General features: G+C 41.7%; 1 protein-coding gene across 4 annotated transcripts in view; it reads left to right on the top strand.

The window, feature by feature from the left end:
• The window catches only part of NEGR1 (neuronal growth regulator 1), a 782,301-nt gene that overhangs the window by 640,861 nt on the left and 115,807 nt on the right, over window positions 1–25,633 (top strand). For 2 of the 4 annotated variants that reach the window (XM_089692157.1, XM_089692158.1), the window contains exon 7: window positions 7,803–7,844. The exons of the other annotated variants lie outside the window; for them this stretch is intronic. In XM_089692157.1, the coding sequence (XP_089548283.1) occupies window positions 7,803–7,844 (42 nt within the window). The remainder of the gene's footprint in view (window positions 1–7,802; window positions 7,845–25,633) is intronic. 4 annotated transcript variants of the gene reach the window in all.

Genomic DNA, 25,633 nt, shown 5'->3' with positions numbered 1-25,633 from the left:
TACAGGGACACCACTGTATTTCTTCTTTTGTTTAAAACTATAAGGCCTTAATTACACATGTGGTTAGTGAGCAGGAAAAACATGTGGTTGAGCTGCATTGTTACCACCCCACAATTCCTTCCCCTTAATCTACAAAGACAGCAGATGGAGGTGTACATGCTTCACTGTTGCTGCTTTTTATCATGGCACAGAAATAATTATCCCTCCCCTATTGAGTTTGGTGAGTGGTATGGCCCACCTAATGTGACCTATTTACCCACTTCAATACTGGGCATTTTCGCCCTTCCTGCCCAGGCCAATTTTCAGCTTTCAGTGCTGTTGCAATTTGAATGACAATTGCGCAGTAAAGCAACACTGTACCCAAATGAAATTCTGTTAATTTTTTTCACACAAATAAAACTTTCATTTGATAGTATTTAGTCACCACTTGGCTTTTTGTTTTTTGCTAAACAAACGAAAAAAACCCTTTTTCTTTGTTTCTGTTATAACATTTTGCAAATTGGTCATTTTTCTTTCGCACTGATGTGCGCTGATGAGGCTGCACTGATGGGCACTGATGAGGCTGCACTGATGGGCCCTGATGAGGCTGCACTGATGGGCCCTGATGAGGCTGCACTGATGGGCCCTGATGAGGTGGCACTGATGGGCACTAATGGCTACTGATGAGCACTGATGAAGAGGCACTGATGGGCACTGATGAGGCGGCACTGATGGACACTAATGGCTACTGATGGGCACTGATGAAGAGGCACTGATGAGGCTGATAATGTGACACTGATGGGCACTGATATGCTTCACTGATGGCCAGTGATATGCTGCACTGATGATCAGTGCCCTGATTATCAGTGTAAATGTCCCTTGTCACAAGAAAGCCAGTTACTGGCTTTACATTCCTCAGACAATGACAGCTCTGAGGAAAGGAAATGCCAATAACCAGCATTTGTTTACATGTGATCAGCTGTGATTACGACAGCTAATCACATGGTAAAGGACCAATATTATTGGCTCTTTAGCCTGATCGGTGATGTGCTGTGTCCGACGGACACAGCTCACCACCGATTGCCACGCTGCGTGGCAAGAATGGGAGGAATGATGTCCTCCCAGAACTAAAGCATTCCTGCCGGGACATCATTGTCCAATAGGCCAGGCGGGAACCAGGTAACCTAATGGGGCCACTCCACGAATTCCCCATAACGGCACCCCCTCACCACCTGTAAACCCCCCATGCAAAGTGGTCCAAATTTCAGAGGGTACCAGTACTGTAAACGAACCCTAACAAAGAAAGTGGTGCGAAGTCTGTGCAAATCTCAGGAATGGATAGACACATTTACAAATCCTTTGGCAGGCAAACAGCTTTAAATAGTTTTTTTGTTTTATGCTATTGCAATCTAAGGTCATCTGATGCCATTTTTTATGCTGCCTAATAACCTAAATATTACCCGGGGGTATTTCGCAGTTAGACTATAGATCGGTGTCACAGAATTCATAACTGGAAGGCATATTTATACTTCCTACAACGCTGGGCCTCTGCAGCCCCTCCGTTCAAACAAGTTGTGCGCCTTTCCCGACTCTTCTTCAATAAGCTGCCAGGCAAAAAGTTTTGCTGCAAAGTAAGCAACTGTGACACTCACACAAGGAATCCTTTCAGCCTCTCACTCTACACAGCATCCACCTGACTTTATGGCGGATTATTCAGCTCGCCTTTGTTTTGGCAGGCATCCCAGGCTCGGCGTTCGCGCGTCTGTCTTTTTCCAGAGCTTCAAGTGGAAACGCTGTCAGGCTGTTCGGCTTAGGATCTTCTGTTCTCCTCGGCTTCCCAGAACCCAATTTACTGTTGGAGAAAAATACCTCCTGTTACAATTAGGTAAAATGGGTCAAGCAGCAATGCAGATTTAGCGGATCAAACATTGAGAAGCTGGCAAGGCGGCTTGCGCTGTGCAGGAATATTAAAAACGTTTCGGCTCCAGATAGGTTTTGTGTTTCAGAAAAACAACTCGATACATTTAAAGGTAAACTTTAATGTGCTTTCAGTGGACTTGTCAAATAATAGACAATCCACAGTATATAGTCCTTCAAAAAAGACACCGAAAAGTATTTAGTGTGCATCCAGAGTATCAATTCAAACCATAAAAATGGCAACAGAAGACACAGTTCAGCCTGGGGTGCATTACGGGTAGAAAGATACAATCGTAGAAGGGTTTAAAATTGAATTTTTTGCAAAGCTTAACTAGTCTAAAAAATGCTTCTTCCCCCTAACAGCTATCTAACCTGTGTAAGAAAGACCTGTATACTCACCTATTTTCAGACCACTTTGTTCCAATCATCCTCTCCCATATTTTCCCTTAGCTTAGCTTAGTGAAAGAGACGAAACTCTGTTGACTTCCGTTATCCAATCATGCAAGTAAAATTACTGGGTTTTTTTTGTCATTCTCCTTGCACATGATTAGGTTTTCTTTACAAAATGATTTTTCACCGCATTCACCAAGCTAAGTGAAAATTCACTTACAAAGTGAACAGCTTATTTGCCTTTAGTAAATCAACCCGTGTTTCTGTTGCATTGAAATCCCAAGCAGTCTCAACCCTACCTACTAGATTACAGAATTCCACTTATTCTGCACCCTTCCCTGCCTCACTCTCTTTTTCAGCAAAACAGTTTTGCAAGGTTAAAGAAAAAAAAAGCAATGCTGGTACATGATCTAGCGCAGCCTTTCTTAAAGTATTACTAAACCCAGGACCCTGCATCCACTATATTTGGTCTCCCCGGACCCTGCATCCACTATATTTGGTCTCCCCGGACCCTGCATCCACTATATTTGGTCTCCCCGGACCCTGCATTCACTATATCTGCTCTCCCCAGACCCTGCATTCACTATATCCGGTCTCCCTGGACCCTGCATCCACTATATCTGGTCTCCCTGAACCCTGCATTCACTATATCTGGTCTCCCCGGACCCTGCATTCACTATATCTGCTCTCCCCGGACCCTGCACTCACTATATCTGCTCTCCCCAGACCCTGCATTCACTATATCTGCTCTCCCCAGACCCTGCATCCACTATACCTGGTCTCCCCGGACCCTGCATCCACTATATCCGGTCTCCCAGGACCCTGCATTCACTATATCTGGTCTCCCCAGACCCTGCATTCACTATATCTGCTCTCCCCAGACCCTGAATTCACTATATATGGTCTCCATGGACCCTGCATTCACTATATCTGGTCTCCCCGGACCCTGCATTCACTATATCTGCTCTCCCCAGACCCTGCATTCACTATATCCGGTCTCCCCAGACCCTGCATTCACTATACCCGGTCTCCCCGGACCCTGCATTCACTATATCCGGTCTCCCCAGACCCTGCATTCACTATACCCGGTCTCCCCGGACCCTGCATTCACTATATCCGGTCTCCCCAGACCCTGCATTCACTATACCCGGTCTCCCCGGACCCTGCATTCACTATATCCAGTCTCCCCGGATCCTGCATTCACTATATCTGGTCTCCCCAGACCCTGCATTCACTATATCTGGTCTCCCCGGACCCTGCAATCACTATATCTGCTCACCCCAGACCCTGCATTCACTATATCCGGTCTCCCTGGACCCTGCATCCACTATATCTGGTCTCCCTGATCCCTGCATTCACTATATCTGGTCTCCCCGGACCCTGCATTCACTATATCTGCTCTCCCCGGACCCTGCATTCACTATATCTGCTCTCCCCAGACCCTGCATCCACTATATCTGGTCTCCCCGGACCCTGCATCCACTATATCTGGTCTCCCCGGACCCTGCATCCACTATATCCGGTCTCCCCGGACCCTGCATCCACTATATCTGGTCTCCCCAGACCCTGCATCCACTATATCCGGTCTCCCAGGACCCTGCATTCACTATATCTGGTCTCCCCAGACCCTGCATTCACTATATCTGCTCTCCCCAGACCCTGAATTCACTATATATGGTCTCCATGGACCCTGCATTCACTATATCTGGTCTCCCCGGACCCTGCATTCACTATATCTGCTCTCCCCAGACCCTGCATTCACTATATCCGGTCTCCCCGGACCCTGCATTCACTATATCCGGTCTCCCCAGACCCTGCATTCACTATACCCGGTCTCCCCGGACCCTGCATTCACTATATCCAGTCTCCCCGGACCCTGCATTCACTATATCTGGTCTCTCCGGGCCCTGCATTCACTATATCTGGTCTCCCCGGACCCTGCAATCACTATATCTGCTCACCCCAGACCCTGCATTCACTATATCCGGTCTCCCCGGACCCTGCATCCACTATATCCGGTCTCCCCGGACCCTGCATCCACTATATCCGGTCTCCCCGGACCCTGAATCCACTATATCCGGTCTCCCCGGACCCTCCATCCACTATATCCAGTCTCCCAGGACCCTTCATTCACTATATCTTGTCTCCCCGGACCCTGCACTCACTATATCCGGTCTCCCCGGACCCTGCATTCACTATATCCGGTCTCCCCGGACCCTGCATTCACTATACCCGGTCTCCCCGGACCCTGCATTCACTATATCCAGTCTCCCTGGACCCTGCATTCACTATATCTGGTCTCCCCAGACCCTGCATCCACTATATCTGGTCTCCCCGGACCCTGCATCTACTATATCTGCTCACCCCAGACCCTGCATTCACTATATCCGGTCTCCCCGGACCCTGCATCCACTATATCCGGTCTCCCCGGACCCTGCATCCACTATATCCGGTCTCCCCGGACCCTGAATCCACTATATCCGGTCTCCCCGGACCCTGCATTCACTATATCTGGTCTCCCAGGGCCCTGCATTCACTATATCTGTTTCCCACGGCCCTGCATTCACTATATCTGTTTCCCACAGTACACAGAACTTGGAAATGCAATTATTTTAGTAAATATAAACTGCTAAACACCTTTTCTCATCAGCAGTTAGAGCAGTCTTGTGACTTCTATCAGTGTCCAGCCCAGCACTAGCTAAAGCTTGTAGGAGTTTTCTTTCTGCTCTAGGAGAATGGGAATCCCCTGACTTCTGTCTGGACTGTGCTGATTGGCCCTGTGCTGATCACATGCACTCTCCCAAGAAAATAGCCATATATACCAAACTCAGCATGTGCATGCCTACGGTTCAGTCTGGAGATAATTGGCGGTCCCTTGAAAAATGGGAAGAACAGAGAAGAAAGGATCAAATAGTCTTTTTACACAATGCAGAGGATTAACCCCTTAGGTTCCACAGTGAGTATAACAAGCGTGCTTTACTGCATATACAGACTGATTTTACTGTTGTGGGTTTAGTAACACTTTAACCAGAGTTCCTCCAGAGGTTGCTAGGGCTTCCTTAAGCAATGAGCAATTTTTGCCTGTCAGATAAATAACCACTGATGCCAATTATCTTTTTATCTACTTGTAAGGAGGGATTATTCTCAATGACCACAAATATAAGGAGCATTTCTCCCAGTAACCATCATGCTAATGTACTGTGAGCTGTAGGTATAGTAATTATTGGAAGGGGTTCCCTGAGCCTGGAAAGTTATTTCAAGGATTCTTCCATATTAAAAGGTTGGGAAAGGTCAATCTAGAGGAAGGTTTGGAAGTAAACGTGTCCAATACACGGACAAACATTTTAAGAGACAAAAGGACAAAAGAAGGAGCATGAGTCAGAGGTAAAGGGTGCTGAGAACTGCTGGGAAGAGGGCAATTTTCTAGCACCCAGATGTACTAAAACTGTTGGCAGAGTCAGGTGACCATTGTTGCAATAGTTTAACAAGGAGAGAAGCTTTGGAGGAATGCTTTTGTTAAAGCTGATCTATAACTTTGTAAAATGTTCCCTCCTTCTACCCCTCAAAAAATTATAAAGGTTTTTCACTTCCATTCCTCCATTTTTAATTCTAAGCATGTTGAGAACTTTGATTTCATCACAAGACTTTTTCTCTTATAATTAATGGCAGCCGGGGGAGAGCTTGGCAGGACATTCTACAGGACTTGCATTGTATGTAGGGTCACCCAGCCTGTCTACAACTCTAAAGTCCCCTCTGTCTGCCTGCATGATGTGAATGGAGTCACGGAACCTGCATGTGGCTAAAGTGGTGGTCAAGTGGGTGGCAGTGTTGGTGGAGTGTTAAAGAGGTTAGTGGAGCTTGGAATGGAGATAGTGTGTACACCCAACAAGAATCCACATCCGCTCTGTGCCTGCACAAGCAACACTGATGGTGAGGATGTCAATCCTGCTAGAAACGAGACTGGTCACCCTGCTAAGTGGAGGTAGACATTGGTAATTTACCCAGAAATAGGGTTAAATGTCAGTAGACGTTAGGGAACTATTCTAGAACACTGTAGAGCACTGGAATATTAAAGACCTAAAAAAGACCAAAACTTTGTGATTGAAGTTGGAGCGTTTATTGGTGATTTTTGTTCTTTTAATTTTAGGTAGAGTAGAAAAGGGTTAAAACGCCTGTTAGTTTTCTTTGTCATATATGTCACATTAAGAATATTTCCTTTTACTTTATGTCCTGTGGACATACCAGGAAGGGAGGGAGGGAAATCTCTTCAAAGTGAGGGAAATGTCTTCTTAGATAGGTGTTACCACAACAAGTTTCTTCAATGGCAAATTTCTCCACTTTTTCTGTTCTGGTGACACCTTAAAAAGACAAAAATATTCCTACAAGATTATATGTGCATTTAACATATTTTATGGTTGTTATTCACTTGCAAGGCCTCAGGCACACTGGGAGATTTTTTTCAGCTGCTCCTAGGGACATCTGGTTGGGGTTTTTTGGCCTCTGAACTCCTTTGCTTGTTAGCCTATGTGATCATGCACACATAGAGGTTGATTTACTAAAACTAGAGAGTGTAGACATCCAAAAGCTAGAAAGTGCTGTTGAGCCATCTTGGTTGTGAGGTCAACAGCAGACTAAGAGTTGTAACCTAAGTGGCACCTATATTTATTTATGTCAGGTAACGCTCAAGGGGCGTACAAGTTAAGGTCCCTAACTTACATTCATACATACTATATTATATTTTTCTTCTTTCCTCCCCTGCAGTTACATAAAAGGTTATATAGGGAGGTGACGGGAGGGGAAGAGAGGCAAGACAGTAATTACAGACTCCCAGAAGAGGAGAGAGGGGGCTGTGCTAGGGAATTGACTAGACAAATTTTCTAGCAAGTGGAAAAAAAAAAGTTATGGAATGAAAAAAACACTGCAAATAAGCATGTAAAACAATTAATTTTCATGTGCATTTACCTGCAAGTTTTTTAATATGGCGACAGTCTTTTTAAAATTGTTACCAGGTAGAATATAGAGTAAATTTCTCTTTAGGGGGACATAGAAAGCAGTAAAACCTGACAGAGGTTGTAAACCCTCCCTACTTTATCTTACATTTAAAAAAAAATAATAGGGCTGTATGATTTATAATGGCTTCAACCATCCTTTCATTGTAATAGGTAGAGATGAGTAGTCATATGCCCACAGACTTGGATTAATCTTAAATCATCACAACCGGCCAGGGTTTTCTTTTCCCTTGTACTGTAAATCCAAATAGATAATAAAAGAGAGAGTGATAACAAAAGCCTTCAGCCTTCAGCTGGTGGCAAGGGGACTTCTCAGACATTGTGGTATGATTTGACATAAATTCATGTCACTTGTGTCTTATGTCCAGGTATTTATAGTCATGAACAGTCTTTGTCCCTGTTTGTTGCATGAATGTTGCCTGTCTCATTCTATGTCTGTCTTCCATACGGTGTGTGATTAATACCCAACCTCTTGTTTTGTTTTTCTTTCCTCTTCCCCTACTGTAGAAATAATTGAACCTTCCACCACTAGTCCTGTCACCAGCTCAGGTCAGTGTCCACATACACTCAAGTATGTTTGGGTACTTTCTCTCTGCTTTGTCATGTCATGCGCCATCCGTCATGTCAACTTATCAATAGCAAAAAAGGGTCAGTCCACAGTTCACCCAAACTTGATATGTCAGCCACGGGTGAACATTGAAGGGCTCAAAACATCCACTGTCATTTGTGTTGTGGGGGATTCCAGCAGCACGATATTCCTGATCTTGCCTCTTCCATGTAGCCTTGCCTCTCTTTATAAATTCTCCATAATGTCACATAAATGAAAACCATTGACCTCCCTCATGATGCCCATAGCATTTGAGAAGATGTAAAATGAGTGTTGGAAAAAAATTATAACAAATACACTATATGGCCAAAGTACCCTCCAAAATTCAGGCACACAACGCCAGCTCCATAAAGACATGGTTGGGTTACTTTCATGTGGAAGAACTCAAGTAGCCTGCAGAGTCCCTCATCCCTGTTAAGCACCCTGGAACAACTATTGCAAGCTAGAACTTATAATACAACATCAACACCTGACCTCAGAAATGTTCTTGGTTGAATGGGCACAAATTTCCACAGACACACTGCAAAATCTTGTAGAAAGTAGAAGATATTATATCCTAAAAAGAAGGACTAACTCTATATTAATGCCCATGGATTTCAAATGGAATGTCCAACAAGCAAATATGATGGTCAGCTGTCCACCAAATGTGATGGGCAAAATTGCCCTTGTTTGATTTGCCAAAGGTCTGGCAAAGTTTGTTTAAAATTCACAAAACACAAACGTAGAGGTGAATCCCTTTGAAGTCTATAGGGGAATCTTGTTAAATTGTGTGCATTTTTTGGGCTAAAAGGTAAACTACTGTTGAAAAATATACAAATACTTTAAAAGCCATACTTAAGGGATGCCTTAAAATTGTACATGGTATTCAGGAACAGTACGATTTTCACAGACAGTCTCAGCCATAGTGTACATTGGCAGCAAAATTTGTCAGTGAAATTGATTTTTTCTTTTAAAAATTAGCTTGGCTTATATACAGCAACAGCACGCCAATCTTTGTTAATTTCAATTGGCTTTTTCAGTTAGCTTTACCAGTAACACATGCTTTTTGAACAAGTTATATTAGACCTGATAGAAATTGGCCAATAGTTCACCGTCACTTTCCTTGTTCTTGCTGTCCTGCTGCTGACCAATTTCTATCAAGTTCTCACTAAGAATTAGAAGATTTAAAATGATACAGCAGCAAAAAAAAAATATCCAGTGGCAGGACATTTTTAATGTGGGAGAATAGGCTGAAATGTACTAGAGACAAAGCGGTACAGGCAGGTGTTTTACTACAATAATTAAAAGACTGCAGATGACAAAGCTGTGTAAAACTGGACAGCAGCAGGACAACATTAAATAAAAAAGCTAGGCCTAAATTTACTAGAGACAGAACACAGAATTATGAGAATGCAGATTATACAGTAGCATAAAATTGGTCAGTAGCAGGACATTTTTAATGAAGGAGAATTGGCCGAAATGTACTAGATACAAAGGGGTACAGGCATGAGTTTTACTACAAGAATTAAAAGACCACAGATGACACAGCAGGTTTTGTATAGAAGGGATAGAAGCTGAATGTGACCTCTGACCTCACATCAACCACAAACTAAAATTAAAGGCTATAAAGCTCCAAGTAAAAATAACAAAAAATGGTAGCAAAGGAGTTGATTGCCCAAAGAGCTAGCAATCTGAATTACAGTTTCCTAACTGACCCTTATCTCTCCCTATTCAGTTTGTCAGCTTTCCCTATCCTTTTTCTACAGCAGCTTCCAGTTCACTTGACTCTATGGCTGCTCTTTGCTAATCCTTTATATAGAGAGGGGCTGGCATATCCAAAAGCCCCATTATTGCCCCTTTTGAAGCCTGCTAACCATAGTTCAAAGGCAATGCAGTGCATTAAAGTTTAAAAAAAATATATCACTCGCATAAATCTGCAGAAAAATTTACAAGGACTGTGCATCTTAAACCCACAGAATTCATCTCAAACCCATGTTAGTGGCAAACTCAAATCTCATCCCTATTCACAAACCTTTGCCTATATAGTGTATATGAAGCCAGTTGGTGATTGTGTTCACCAGCAAGATATCAGTTTTGGGTGGAATGATCCTTTTCCCTTTTTTCTTTACAAATGTGAACATTTTAAGTAAAGGAGGTGAAATCACACATGCAAATGTATTTTCTACTGTTATATCTGGACAATGTGTAAATATTTAAGTTGTAGATTTCAGAAGATTTCTAGTTAAGTAGTGGTTGCAGAATGCTTTCCTAAGTATCCTCAATTGAATAAAGCTGGCCGGACACCAGTAGGAATCTTTTCCAGAACATTTTCCATTCTAACTCTATTTCCTAATAGTTAATGGAATCAAATCAACAATTGTTTTCAACCGTAATGATGAGGAAAAGTGAACAAGAATGGAATATTTTTCTGCTACAAGCAAAGTTCCAATTGTGAATGTGGGTTTTCTTTCAGACAATATCATGCTTATTGTAATGCACATGCGCATTCCAAAATCAGATGTAGAGTTCAAAACATTGGCATAGCAATCAAACAATATTTTTTAGGGTTTTCATATGAAAATTGCTAAGTCTATAATGGTACTATTGAATGTTGTAACCAACATTTCTTTTCAAATTTCCATATGAAAGTTCAAAATCAATTCTACTGATATATGGCCAGCTTTAGACGCAAAAGACTAGCAGGTGACACTTGAATGGGAATTCGTATAGGAAACTTCAAAGTTTCCAATGTTGTCAATGGAATGCTGACACAATTTCCTCTACAATTTGTCTACAATTTCTCCTCCATGCCAAGTCAAATTTCTTACAGATTTTTGCATAATAAAAGAGAGTACACTTTGAAAACACACTTTGGAAAATAATATTAAAATTCAGGTATTACTTATTGTTTCCCACATAGTGCATCTGAATTAGTTGTCATTGGCCATGGTGGATAGTTCAAAAGACAGTATAGGCTTAATGGAACTAGATAAGTATTTGTAAAGTACTATTTGCAAAGGTGATGATTTCACCACCCCCCTTTACAACAACAGCTGGTCTTTAACTGGTGTATTGGTGTACTATTGTGTTTCCATGTAGTTGGTCCACACAGCCGTTGTTGCTTATAAAATCTTGAGATTTAAAAAAAAAACAGTATGCAAAAGTACAATTTAGTTGGCGCGTATTCAGTTATGACTGCAACTACATGGATACATTACTTTCAGATGAGCGACTGAAGATTGTGCACCCCTGAGCTTTACGGGTGGATCAATGCGTAGTAGCATCATTTCTTTTTTTCTTCTAGTGCTATTGTGTTGTCTTGGTAATTTTGCTGGTCATTTGCTGATCTTTGGAATCAGATGTGAATGATGATGGGAGCTACATTTTGGGGCAGCTATTTCTTTTCCAAGCTGTATCCCATCTATACATTTATTGGAAAACAGTGACATTGTCAAGGTGTGAGACACAAGCTGAAGTGTGGTCCTATGTTAGACATGAAAGAGATCAAGAATTATGTTTTTTTGTTCAAAACAAAATCACTAAATGAAGGGGGTAAGTGTATGGAAAGAATGCAAAGATTACTAAAAAAAATAGTTATGAAAGTATTACCATTGGGGAGTTTTGGCATGTACAGGTACATGTAGGTGAAATCTCCAATGAGGACACAGACAAAAATAAATACCTAAATCAGACCTTCTCTCACTAATGTCATATACAATAATATTGTTATTATTATACAGTACTTATATAGCACCAATGGTTTGTGCAGCACAGATTGGGGTAGAGAGTTCAGAAGGATGGGAAAATCTGGTTTGGACTGAAGACCACACTGGACTGACTGGAATGGTTAATACTCATGAGTAGGTGACTGTGTGGGCAGTGGGGAAGGGATCACTTCCAGTAGGTTGTGCCTGGCAGTGGATGGTGGTGTATACCCTCATGGGGGCTTGGGCTGCTACCTTTCTGACATAGCCTTATGGTCGTTTCAGCAGGAAGACTTGAATGGGAAGCAAGTAGTGCCCAGTGTCCAGAGGAATGCAACTTATGATGTAGGTTTCATGAAACTTTTAATGAAAATGTAAACATGTACATAGCCCTGAAGAAGGGGTGTTCATTCCAAGTTGCATTCCTCTTGACACCGGGTGCTCCTTACTTCCCATCCAAGAGGATGGAAGAGGCTCTGGAGAAGTCCTGGAGACTTAAAAATGTTTGTATATGTATTCTTAGTCTTCTTCCAACACTAAGGGCCCATTCAGACATTTCTGGTATGTTAATGTGTGTGTTAATATGTTTGTATTATGGCAACCCAGGCATTATGAATTGACTGCCAATGCACCCAAACAGCCAATGAACATACAGTACATGCACCTTATTTTCTGTTGAACTTCACTGCAGCACATGGCATGTGTGCTGTACTATGCTGCCCTGCTTTGTGCATTGTAAGCTACTGTACAGTACATTGGGGTGCCACCCATAATGTATAACACTGCAGCTCAATGCATAAGTTGAGGTACCTGGAGGTGCAATGCAATAGTTTGAATGGGCTACAATACGGGGGGGGGGGAGAATTTTATTAAAAAGAAGAAAGCAAGTGCAAAATGGACAATGCTGGGACCATGACCCATGAGGAAGACACCACTGGGTGATTCATGGCTCCTCTTCCAAAACCTCAAATATCTGTAAGTAGAATAACTCTTTTGGTGATGTCATTGCTTCCTAATGAACTAATAGACTGTACTAACCCTTTCAGTGATATCCCAGCTACCTAGCGAATTGATTGGCTGTATTCTCAGGGATGTACAGTATATCCAGTACATACAAAGACTACTTTCATTGCAAATGGTATGTTTTAGTTTAGGAGGTCTCCAAACTTTCTAAACAAAGGGCCAGTCCTTACTGTCCCTCAGACTTTAGGGGGGCCGAACTGTGGCCAGCGGGAATAGAACATGTCCTTGTGTCCACTGAGAGTAAACAATCTTTGGTGTCATTGGAAGGAATAGTGCCCCATCATTGGTATCAGTCGAAGGAACTGTACCCCATTGTTGGTTTCAGTGGCAGGAATTGTACTCCATTGTTGGAGTCATCATCAGGAATTATTCTCCATTGTTGGTGTCAGTGGATGGAATAGGTCCCCAAGGGCCGGATTAAGCCAAGCAAAGGGCCGCATCCGGCTCCTGGGACACAGCTTGAAGACCTCTGTTTTAGAGTATAGTAAACAGCAGCAGAAATATGCTGGACAATGCTTTAGTTAAGTTAAGCTGCACTTTAGCAAAACCCATTTTTTATCTGGAAGACTTTAGGGGTAAAACATCCTACCATGATCCAAACATGCTTATCATGATGCTAACACAAACAGAGATTTTTTTATAGTATATCTGTAATGATTTTATTCCATTAAAATCCCAAAAGTATTGTAATAAACTCCAAAACATGGGACTTTGACTAGGAACTTGGTTGGTTGCTGTTATGTAACTAAACATCGGCTGGAGCATGCACATCTATTGAGTTGTGCATGTGTTTACCAGTATAAATATATATATAAACCTGCACTAATAAGAACCACAATAGATAATCAATAATTAAAAATGAGGTGTAAAATATATAGCAGCTGAACACAAAAGCCTTGATACTAGGCAATCAACAATAAATACATAGAAGTGCAGCGCTTAAAAAAGTTACAAATAATCAAAAGAAAACAGTGAAAAATGTGTCAAAAAATAGTCCATCCAAAAAGAAAAGAAAAGTCCCAGAGGCTGTGATGAAACAAAAGAAAACCAAGGACAGTTGTCCTGCCACCAACCACTGCTACAGAAGGCTTACCAGAAAGGCATGACCCCCTGTTAAGAGTGGTCAGTTACGCTTTGTTAAACAATCCATCCAGAAAGCCTCCTTTCTGGAATCCTCCTCCAGATCACCAAAGCAGCAGATAAGGATCTTCCAAACAATGGACCTTAATTAGGGTAGCTAAACCGTTCAGGATAAGGCTTGGACTCGTAGTGGAAAACATGCAAAGAAAGAACGCTCCACATACTGTAAAACCATAAAACCATAATCACAACATTTATTTAAAGTAGGGTTGCACTCACATGTAGGCAAACATCATTAGGCATTGATTGGCAAAAAAATCCAAATTTTCCAATTTCCAAAATAGCCGCCGGGCGTTGGCACATGCACAGTAGTGTGTGCGTGGCTCCACCCTACGCGTTGCATCGCAGGTAACGTCATCAGGGGCCCCCATTAAAAAAGGCTCATCAAAAATATCCAGAAATGAGCATCCAGAACCACTGTGCATGCCTCCAGATTGACTGGGAAGATGTCACAAAGGTCTGCACAGTGTATCTGGTTGCTCATCTCTGGATACGTTTGATGAGCCTTTTCTTAAAATCCGTTATGTGAGTATAATTACCTAATTTTTTTATTTTTTAATAAAAGGTGTGTTGGTTAATACATCAACCAGGCCAGCACAGTGGCTAAATGGTTAGCACTTCTGCCTGGCAGTACTAAGGTAGTTGGCTCAAATCCCAACCACAGCACCACCTGCCTGGAGTTTGCATGTTCCTTGTGAGCCTACGTAGGTTTCCTCTGGGTACTCCACTTTCCTCCCACACTCCAAAGACATGCTGGTAGGTGAATTGCACTATGTAAACTGTTGGCACTATATAAATACTGTATAATAATAATATTCCATATGAAGCTGCATTGCATATGTTTCTGAAGGGTAGAGTTGGACTTAGATATAGTATGGGCAGCACAGTGTCTAAATGGTTAGCACTTCCACCTGGCAGTACTCGGGTCATTGGTTCAAATTTCAACCACGGCACCACCTGCCAGGAGTTTGCATGTTCTCCCTGTGCCTGCATGGGATTCCTCCAGGTACTTCGGTTTCTTCCCACACTTCAAAGACATACTGGTAGGTTAATTGGCTCCTGTCTAAAATTGTCCCTAGTATGTGTATGTATGAATGTGAGTTAGGGACCTTAGATTGTACACCCCTTGAGGGTTAGGGACTGATGTGAATGTACAATATATATGTAAAGCAATGCATAAATTGATGGCGCTATATAAGTACCTGAAATAATAATAATACACTAGGCTGGTGTGCCGTCTTTTTACAAGTAAATGGTTATCTCCCCAATAATACAGAGATGGCAAAAAAAAACCTAGCAATAGTTTTAAGCCTTGAGGGTTAGGGACTGATGTGAATGTACAATATATATGTAAAGCGCTGCATAAATTGATGGCGTTATATAAGTACCTGTAATAATAATAATAATACACTAGGCTGGTGTGCCGTCTTTTTACAAGTAAATGGTTATCTTCCCAATAATACAGAGATGGCAAAAAAACCTAGTAATGGTTTTAAGCCTCCCTGGTGCAATTAAAAATTAAAAAAAAAAAGTTTTGGCTTTAGATATACTTTAAATAGAAGCGTTCATGTATTTTCAGCGAATTTTTTTTGGTGTTATTGTATAGTATAGCTGAAAAGAATTACCTAATAAATTACATTTGTGCCCATCAGGCCATCACAGTCTTGTGCGTGTTTCTCTGTTGAATATATCAAATTCAGGTTAGAGGTCATAAGGAAAATTACTGAATATTACACTGTGTATAAGCACATACGTTTTTTTTTTGTGTTTTTTAACTAAAAATGTATTTTATTGACTTTTTTACATATGTAATTCTCATGTGTTCTATCATCACATTATTGTTATTAAATAGTTCATGCTGAGCTCTAGGAATTATTTGGATTGCATACAGTGATTGCCAGCTTCCAGCTGGGGAATCTGGAAATCTCTATAGTAGCCAGCCCTGCTACAGTGATATCTGTAATCTTCTGAGTCCTAGTACCTACTACTATAGTGATCACCAGCCTCCCCAGTGGCCCGCCAGGTATGAGATATGCATACATTGTACTAAGCTGAAGCAATGTAAGGATGCAATACAAAATAATTCCAGGAGTTCAGCTTTAAAGTGACTTTAAAGGTTGTATTTAAAGATGAAAAAAAGTTATCTTACTTACTATCATACCTGCTGTATGTAATGGTTTTGCACAGAGCAGCCAGGATCCTCCTCTTTTCAGGTCCCCAGCCGGTGCTCCTGGCCCATCCCTACTTGCAAGTGCCCCCACAGCAAGCGGCATGCTATGGGGCAACCCGAGCAGGCTCACTCCGGAGCCGCTGCTCTGTGTGTCCATTCATACACATAAAACAAAAATGGTGTAGCGTTTAAAAAAGGAATGGATAGATACTCTGATAAAAATTAATGTATCATAATAAGCACATAGTCAGTACAAAAAAACACTCCTTAGTATGTAAAAGGAGAAGTAAGTGCGTAATGGAACTAGGTATGTGAGGTCTTAAACACATGTGAAACCACTGCACACAGTGCACGCATAAAAAAGTCCGGTGATCCGTGTCACATTCCTTCTGTTCATGCAAAGTCAATGGAATGTGTATAATCCCACACACCCTGAAGTGTAATCCAAAACCGGCTGAAATGGCCTCTCACCTCCTATCTGCGACCCTGCAGGGCCAAAGAGCATATACTATCACCACTGGATCAAGACAACCTTCCTCTTGAATAGATGACTTGAAGATATATCCTCAGCACACTGATTCCACCTCTCCTATAATATCCTTGACGGTCAGATGAGCAGGATGGATCTCAACTCAGATCCTTACATCAGCAAGATGAAATACAGCTTGTTCCCATACCATGGGTGTAAACATGTGGCTTGGGTGTTCCAAGATGGCGCCTTGCCGGAAGTGTGTCACCACGTAATGCCGTCGACGCGTTGCGTCTCGTGACTTCCTCAGGGCAGTCCTGAGGAAGTCACGAGGTCATTCCATTATGCACTTACTTCTCCTTTTACATACTAAGGAGTGTGTTTTTTTGTACTGACTATGTGCTTATTATGATACATTAATTTTATCAGAGTATCTATTCATTCATTTTTTAAGCGCTACATAATTTTTGTTCTATTTGTATACTCTATTAGATCTATTGGTACAGGATCAGATGTCAGCAGCTACAGGTGTATTTATTATATATATTGTTTTTCCCAAAATTATCTAACATAAGAGCGCAAGAAGATTTTGTATATCATCCATTCATACACAGCTGTGGCCCGGCTGCACCCCAGCTCTCTCCTCATTGGTTCACTGGTTTTGATTGACAGTAGGTGTCTCAGCCAATGAGGAAAGAGAGAGACCTGGGACAGCAGAGGCTCTTGTGCACATCGCTGGATTGGTAAGTATTAGGGGGGGTTGAGGGAGGAGCTACACACGGAGATGTATTTCACCTTCATGCATAGAATTCATGAAAGTAAACAACCCTGAGCCTTTACAACCACTTTAAAACAATGCACACTAATGACACTGGGTTTGCAGAGCATTGTGGATTGTCTTAAAAAATGTGCACAACAGTAGCTTTTTAGGTTGTCTTTTGTTTCATTAAAACCTTGGAAGGCAGAGGTGGTCAGCTATCTTAATATGGGGGCCTCAAGTGTGGCCCTGACACTTTCAAAAATAAAATTAAAGGATAAGTTGACCTATTGGAGCATGTTGCACGTAGTTCTCAATGGACCGTGAGAGTGATGAGCACCCTCATAGTCTACTGACATGTCCTCCAACTTTTCTAACCCGTAGAGTGGTATGGTTGGAAAGCCTGATGACATGACATTGCTTCCACAATTCACTGATTTCCTGTCCAAGAAATAATGTGTATATTTTTTCCCTTCAAAATATGTGCGTTCATTATTTTTTGCAGAAAGGTGAACTTCTCCTTTAAATTATTATTATCTCAGAGAAAGCAGACACACAACCAAATATAGTCATAGACATATGGACAACTATGGACATACAACAGGGGACTGCTAAAGACTGTATATATGATATAGGAGTTGTTGGGAGACTGGGAACATGCTTCAAGAGGCAGTCATGGACTGAAGACACATTACACAAGATTGCTAGAGATCACTGCTATAACAGGGCAATAAGGAAACCCATAGTGTCTGCAGGGGCCCTGAGGGCCACACAGAAAGTGCCAAAGGACTGCCAATTGGGCACCAGGGCTGTAAGGAGTCAAGTAGTGGGTGGGTGGGTGAGGAGAGACAAGAGGAGTCATTGCTTTAACTCATTTAGCTGTGTATGAAATATGATCTTGGGGTATTGAGCTCTGTAAACAGCAACTTTTCCAGTAAAACACAACAGGTTGGCTTGCTATAATTGATTTGTTTTTATGCTGTATCAAAAATCTCAGTGAAGAATATGAAGGAAGCTTGTTACTTGTAGGCTCGCCAGGTGACTATAAAGGAAAAAATAACCTGAAAGAAAAGAAAAGCAGCCATCACATCTAAGGACTTGTACACAGAGTGCATTCTTCTTGGGTTTAGATACATTTTAACTGGCTAGATGCTTGCTCCAGGTCCAGTAGTCTGTAGACTGTGAAGACAGGGTCAGAGTGAAAGCCACCAAACCCTTAAAAGATAACTAAATTGAGATTAAAATGTGTAATGTGTTGCAAGTTACAATCCATGGATGTGATGGCTGCATCAATGCTCTCATTTTTCAAGCTAAAAACATTTTCAGCAAATACAGAATATACAGTACCTGTTGATTCTGCTAGAAATGCTGTGCTTCTTGCAACTTCATTTGAGTTTTTCCAAAGAATATCTTTCTTCCTAGATATATTTTATAAACTACCAATTGCCTTCCCCACTTTGTAATGGAGTCCATGTCAGCGGGGCAGCCTAGGGTAACTACCATATAGTACTTGTGTGAAAGGGCAGGGTATGGGCCCAAATGAAAACCCATGGTGTCAACTGGAAAAATAGGAGGAGATGCAGGTAAGCCCTTATGATGTAGTAAGTATATACAAAGGGCATTCAGGTCTAACTGGGACTTTGAGTTGATAAAAGAAAACATTTCAAGTAGTGGAAACTGCATTTAATTTTTGACATGCTCCCCTGCTACATTTATACACTTATCCTAGCGTTTAACTAATGCCTGGAAAACTGAGGCATAGTAAGATTTGTCAGTATGCCTGAACCATCCTAGCACAGCCTGCTTCATTTTGTCATAAGTGCTGAAATGCTGACCTCCGAGGAACTCTTTTAGGGATCTCATTTCATGACAGGTTATGCATCGATTATGCAGGATCAGGCTTCCACATGCTGAATGTTCACAGGAATGACTGCTGTGGGCTGGGTACCACCACGGTTGGGATTGTCACTGATGGACGTACGGCCATCTTTGAAGCATGTACATCATTCAGTTGTGTTACTGTGGCTAAGCATCTCATCACCATACTTTGCCTTAAGTTTTCTGTAGGTATTTGTGGGGTTTTACACCATAAACCTTCATCACCACGTGCTGTTCCATGCACGCATTACCACTGTTGTCTGCCATCTTGATTAACGGCCTCTGGACAGTCCTGTGACATGTGCTCCGCCTGTTAGTAATAGGATACACTTTCCAATTACTACTGCATGTAGTACCGCCAAGCTAGCATCCCTTTTTTATATCTGTACAATTAAAAGTCCTGGTTTGACTTGAATGGCCCTCGTAAAAATATATTAACTCTAAGAGTGTTGCAAAAGTGTTTGACACAGTTTAAGGTAAAGTCTACGGGCTTGGAAAAATCCGTATGTAAATGGATAGAATACTAGCTAAAAGATCGTATTCAAAGAGTAGTGGTTAATGATACATACTCTGCATGGTCTGGGGTCATCAGTGGTGTACCCCAGGGTTCGGTGTTGGGATTCTTACTTTTTAAAATATTTATAAACAATATAGGGTCTGAGATTACAAATTCCATTTCAGTCTTTGCAGATGACACCAAGCTGTGCAGTGGAATAACGTCCTTACAGGATGTCTCCAACTTACAAGCCGACCTCAATGCTCTGTGTAATTGGGCAACTATGTGGCAAATGAGGTTTAATGTTGATAAATGTAAGGTTCTGCACTTGGGGGCTAAGAATATGCATTCATCATACATACTGGGGGGGTACAACTGGGGGAATCAATGGTGGAGAAGGATCTGGGAGTTCTGGTAGATCACAAGCTTAATAAATGGCATGCAATGCCAAGCTGCGGGTTCTAAAGCGAGCAAAATCCTCTCTTCTATTAAAAGAGGTATAGACTCCAGAGAGAGAGATATCATATTATCCCGGTACAAATCATTAGTAACACCTCATCTGGAATATGCAGTTCCGTTTTGGGCACCAATTCACAAAAAGAACATTGGGGAACTGGAGAAAGTACAGAGAAGGGCAACTAAACTGATAAGAGGCGTGGAGGAGATCAGCTATGAGGAAAGATTAGAGGAACTGAATGTATTCTCTCTTCAGAAGAGGAGATTAAGGGGGGATATGATCTCCATGTATAATACATAAGGGGGGATATGATCTCCATGTATAATACATAAGGGGGATATGATCTCCATGTATAATACATAAGGGGGGATATGATCTCCATGTATAATACATAAGGGGGGATATGATCTCCATGTATAATACATAAGGGGGATATGATCTCCTTGTATAATACATAAGAGGGGATATGATCTCCATGTATAATACATAAGGGGGATATGATCTCCATGTGTAATACATAAGGGGGGATATGATCACAATGTATAATACATAAGGGGGGTATGAGCTCCATGTATAATACATAAGGGGGGATATGATCACCATGTATAATACATAAGGGGGGATATGATCTCCATGTATAATACATAAGGGGGGATATGGTCTCCATGTATAATACATAAGGGGGGATATGATCACCATGTATAATACATAAGGGGGATATGATCTCCATGTATAATACATAAGGGGGGATATGATCTCCATGTATAATACATAAGGGGGGATATGCTCACCATGTATAATACATAAGGGGGGTATGAGCTCCATGTATAATACATAAGGGGGGTATGATCTCCATGTATAATACATAAGGGGGGATATGATCTCCATGTATAATACATAAGGGGGGATATGATCTCCATGTATAATACATAAGGGGGGATATGATCTCCATGTATAATACATAAGGGGGGATATGATCTCCATGTATAATATATAAGGGGGGATATGATCTCCATGTATAATACATAAGGGGGGATATGATCTCCATGTATAAATACATCAGTGGTTCATATAGTGAACTCGGTGTAGAGTTATGCACCCTGAGGTCATCACAGAGGACAAGGGGGCGCTCTTTACGTCTGGAGGAAAAGAAATGTAATCTCCAAACACGGAAAGGTTTCTTCACAGTGAGAGCTGTGAAAATGTGGAATAGACTCCCTCAAGAGTTGGTTCTGGCCAGCTCAGTGGATTGCTTAAAAAAAGGCCTGGATTGTTTCTTAAATACACAGAATATAACTGGATACTAACATTTATAGGTAAAGTTGATCCAGGGAATATCCGATTGCCTCTCGGGGGATCAGGAAGGAATTTTTTTCCCAGCAGGAGCAAACTGGATTGTGCTTTGCTGAGTTTTTTTGCCTTCCTCTGCATGATATAGGATTATAACTTTTTTTTTTTTCTATGGTTGAACTGGATGGACTTTGGTCTTTTTTCTGCCAGTCTAACTATGTAACTATGTAAGTGTTGATTTAGTTTGAAATAATAAACATAATAACTTGCTTCAGTTAGGCTGTGGTAACCCAACTGGATGGAACCCGCAACATTCCCTTAGGGCAAGTGGAGAATACTCCTGCCTCTATGCAGGCTACAGTTGGTCACTCTTGATGCCTTGGGGGTCCCAGTCCTAGGTACTCAGAGGGGAAATCAGGGGGTGGCGTGCATATTGTTAGAGAGAAGGTACAAAAAAAACTTTGACGGTTCCAACAGGTACCAGTTGGGATATATATGGTATTTTATCTATAGATGGATCAGCACCATCATATTTGACCAACAAAAAAGTTACCATATCACAAAATAATTTAAAAATGAATTAAATAATACAAATTTTGGTGACGTAAAGTTACTTGATGTTCTTCAAATATGATGACTCCGATCCATCTTTAGACACTGTACAATACACATCCCAATGGGCGCCTCTTTTTTTTTTTTCAGCAAAAACAGAATATAACTGTTGACCAGAAATGTTGTGTCACTTCCTATGAGTTTCACCAAAGCATATTTTTCTTCCGAGATATCTTCTGTAAACTACCAATTGCTCTTCCCCCCATGTAATGGAGATTAGGAGACATGGGCAAGTTTGGAGTTCATATCAGCAGAGCAGCCTAGGGTGACAACCTTGTAGCATTTGTGTGGTGATGGTCCCTCAAAGGTCTGCAGGGTGGAACTGAAGAGGCAGGGTAGGTGCCCAAAGGAAAACCCGCCAACATTGTGATGAAGTAAAGTTACTTAATGTTCTTTAAACACGATGACTCCGATCCATCTTTAGACACCCTACAACACACATTCCAATGGGCGCCTCTGCTATTCAAACAACTGACTGGATTTTTTTCTTACCTTCTCTTTAACTATAGCGTGACAATCATGGCTTCCTCCATAGATACAGTAGAGGAATGATGTAGGCACCCAAGAACAGGATGTGTGTTATTTGCCAGGTGCAAATAAAGCAGAAGAAGCTTTAGAAAGGAAGGCAAATGCAGCCACCACACCAAGGACTAGTAATCTGCAATGTATTACATTTCTGATTTTGGGTTTAGATACACTTTAAATATCCAGCAATGGCCGCTCCCATATGCCTGTCCTCCCCATTTTATTTTAAGCCTCTTGCACAACAGAGTGTTACAGCCTGAACTCATGTACAAGGAGCTTGGCGTCCTTCGCACCGCACACGGACAGAGCAGACAAAGACTTAGCGATGAGCTGGATTATTTGCTTTGTGTTTGGACAGATTTCAACATCCCTCTTAACACAAAAAAAGTAATTATCCCTTCTGCGTCCTCTCCCTGTCTCCCCGCCAAATATTCAGCGAAAATTGGCAGAAAATCGCATTACGCAGGTATAAACCAGCCTATTTTGGGAACTTCATTTAAAACAACGAGAATTAAATGGTAAAATGGCGTAATGAAAAGCCATCAGTCACTTTGGTAAGCTGTATTTCTAATTCCTGACGGCGGAGTTATCCACGATTCTCTCTTCCTTTATTTGTTTGCCACAACGATTTACTTGATAGATATTAATGCGGCAGAGGCTCTCGCAACAGGTGACGTGAAAAAGTGACAAGCCTCTGTTGATTTGAATGCCCCCATACTGAGACAATCCCATCAAGCAAACATAAAACAGACTTTAGTATATTACATGAAGACTCCCCCGCTTCTGTCTTATGTTTTCATTCTCCTCTTTTAATACAATTTAGTCTTTTTTTTCCCAACCACATTGCAGAGGAGGATTCTTCCTTTCTTGGACTTTTGTTTTTCTGCTCGCTGGTCCTTCCGTGAAGGGTATACGGGGATCAGAAGAAAGTCAAGCGTAGGCATTAGAGAGCATTGAAGCGTTTCTCCATTGTAAACTCTTAAATGTAAAACTTCTGCCTAATAGAGGCCATACTCACTTCAATGTTATTATCTGATAGATTTTATTATGCAATCCAATCAAATCGATTGAATATGCAAACAACGGAATAGCCATAACTTCCCTTCAAAATGATTTAGACTCGATTAAGATCAAGCTGAGTTGATGAGCCAAGGCAGAAAACTATTAATCATTTTGCATTTGTAGCCCCCTCTTTGCATAGGATGTTAGGCAGATTTAGTTTTTGGCTCCTTTTGTAGTCAAGGTAGCAGTGATCATTTTCTGGCCTGTGCAGGCTTTCACAGGCTAGGAGTTTGCTTCCCCCTGCCTTTGGAAGAATCTTCCAGAACATAGGAAGGGAGATTCAAATGACCAGCCTGAATATTTATCATGGCCTGGCCAATCCCTGAAGAGAAGTGTCCAGAAGGAGACTGAGGAGGTGATACATAGTCTGTGTAGCTGTTCTTAAGGCCTCAGTGGTGTCAGGGTTGAGGGCCTGGAGTGATCTTCTGAGAAGCTGGCTGTGGGACTTCACCATAGTGAAGGATTTTTTCCCCTCACTGGACCATGTCCATCACATGTCCTAGGAGGCTACAGGACCATTCAAAAGAATCCATGAGAGCTTGTGATGTGCAGTGGGGAGCTGGCTGCACCCAAGATGGCAGTGCCAGGGGCTTGCAGCGGTACGATGATAGACAGTGCTGGACCCCAGGCACTGGTAGGTACATGATTTTTAAATGTCAGCAGCTACTGTATTTTTAAAAAAAATAAAATAAAATCCCCAAAAACCCTGAAGTTCCTCTTTACCTATTGATTAAATCCATGAGAGCTTGTGGCATGCAGTGGGGAGCCGGTGGTATCCAAGCTGGTGGTGCCAGGGACCTGCAGCGGTAAGGAGAATTAGCCATGGGTAGATAGCACTGGACCCCAGGCACTGGTAGGTACATGATCTTTAAATGTCAGCAGCTACTGTTTTAAAAAAAAAATAAAACCCCAAAAAGCTGTCAGCAACTAGAGTATTTAAAAAAAAAATTAAGTTCCTCTTTACCTATCGATCAAAATCTACTTCCCTGTATATGACATATTGATTGAATGGGTTACGGACTATAGATCAGTTATTCCTACTGAAAGAGATTGATCAAAAAGCATTTGATTATTTATAAAATGAATAAACCAGTCCTTCAATGTGCATTCAGAACCAGCCCCACCCCCAATCTCTCCTCATTGGCTCACTGGCTGTGATTGACAGTAGTGGGAGCCAAGAGCTCCCACTGCTGTCTCAGCCAATGAGGAGGGAGACACCTCCTGCTTTTGTGCACATCACTGGATTGAGATGAGTCTCAGATAAGTATTGGGGGGGGGGGGGGAGCTGGGGGACTAGCAGATTTAGATACACTAACAAATTGAAGTCAAACTCCAGCGTACACTTTGGGGTTGATTTACTAAAACTGGAGAGTGCAACATCTGGTGCAGCTGTGCATAGCAACCAATCAGCTTGCGGGTGTTTTTGTCAGAGCTTATTTGAACAGGCTGACCCTAGGTGCACACCTATGAAGGGTGTGTTTTGTGCATTTTTGCACTTGCGTTTTTGCCGCATTCTGCTTTTTTTATTATTTTTTTTTCTTGTTGCTGGGCAGATTTTAAACGCAAAGCGCATCAAATACACGGCAAAAACGCAAGTGCAAAAATGCATCAAAAACGCAATACATGCTTTTCTGCAGCATTCCCATTGAAGTCTATAGAACCAAAAACGCAACGTTTGGCATTCAAAAAAGTCCCTGACCCTTTTTTTAAAAACGGGTGAAACCGCAAAGGTGTGAACATGTTAAATGAACTGTACTGCATTTCTGCAAAACACAAAACTCTGCAGAAAACGCTTGTGAACCTAGGGTGAAGTTAGAAGCTGATTGACTACCATGCACAGCTGCACCAGGTTCTGAGTGCTCCAGTTTTAGTAAAACAACCCCTTTACATCAGTTACAACAAACAGTTTTTTTTTCCTTCTGGGATAAAGGTTTTTAAGCTGATCATTGTAAGCACCCCTATCAATGGTAAATGGTTTGTCTCAACCTTCTAACTGCTACATCTGCAAAACCAGCTTGTTCTGTTGAAAAGCAACAGATGTACTGGCCAGATCATCAGAAACAAAAACGCCTAAACAAAGAAAGCAAATGCAGCCATTACATCTAAGAATTGGTAAGCTGACTGGGAGGACTGTCTGGAAAGGGGTCCTAAGTTGGTCATCTCTTCCAG

The sequence above is a fragment of the Staurois parvus genome, unplaced genomic scaffold (assembly GCF_062004578.1).
Source record: "Staurois parvus isolate SC_StPar_1 unplaced genomic scaffold, SC_StPar_1.0 ptg000578l, whole genome shotgun sequence".
NCBI lineage: Eukaryota > Metazoa > Chordata > Amphibia > Anura > Ranidae > Staurois > Staurois parvus.
Note: the sequence above shows the minus strand (reverse complement) of the source record. Positions and strands in the feature narration are given on the sequence as shown.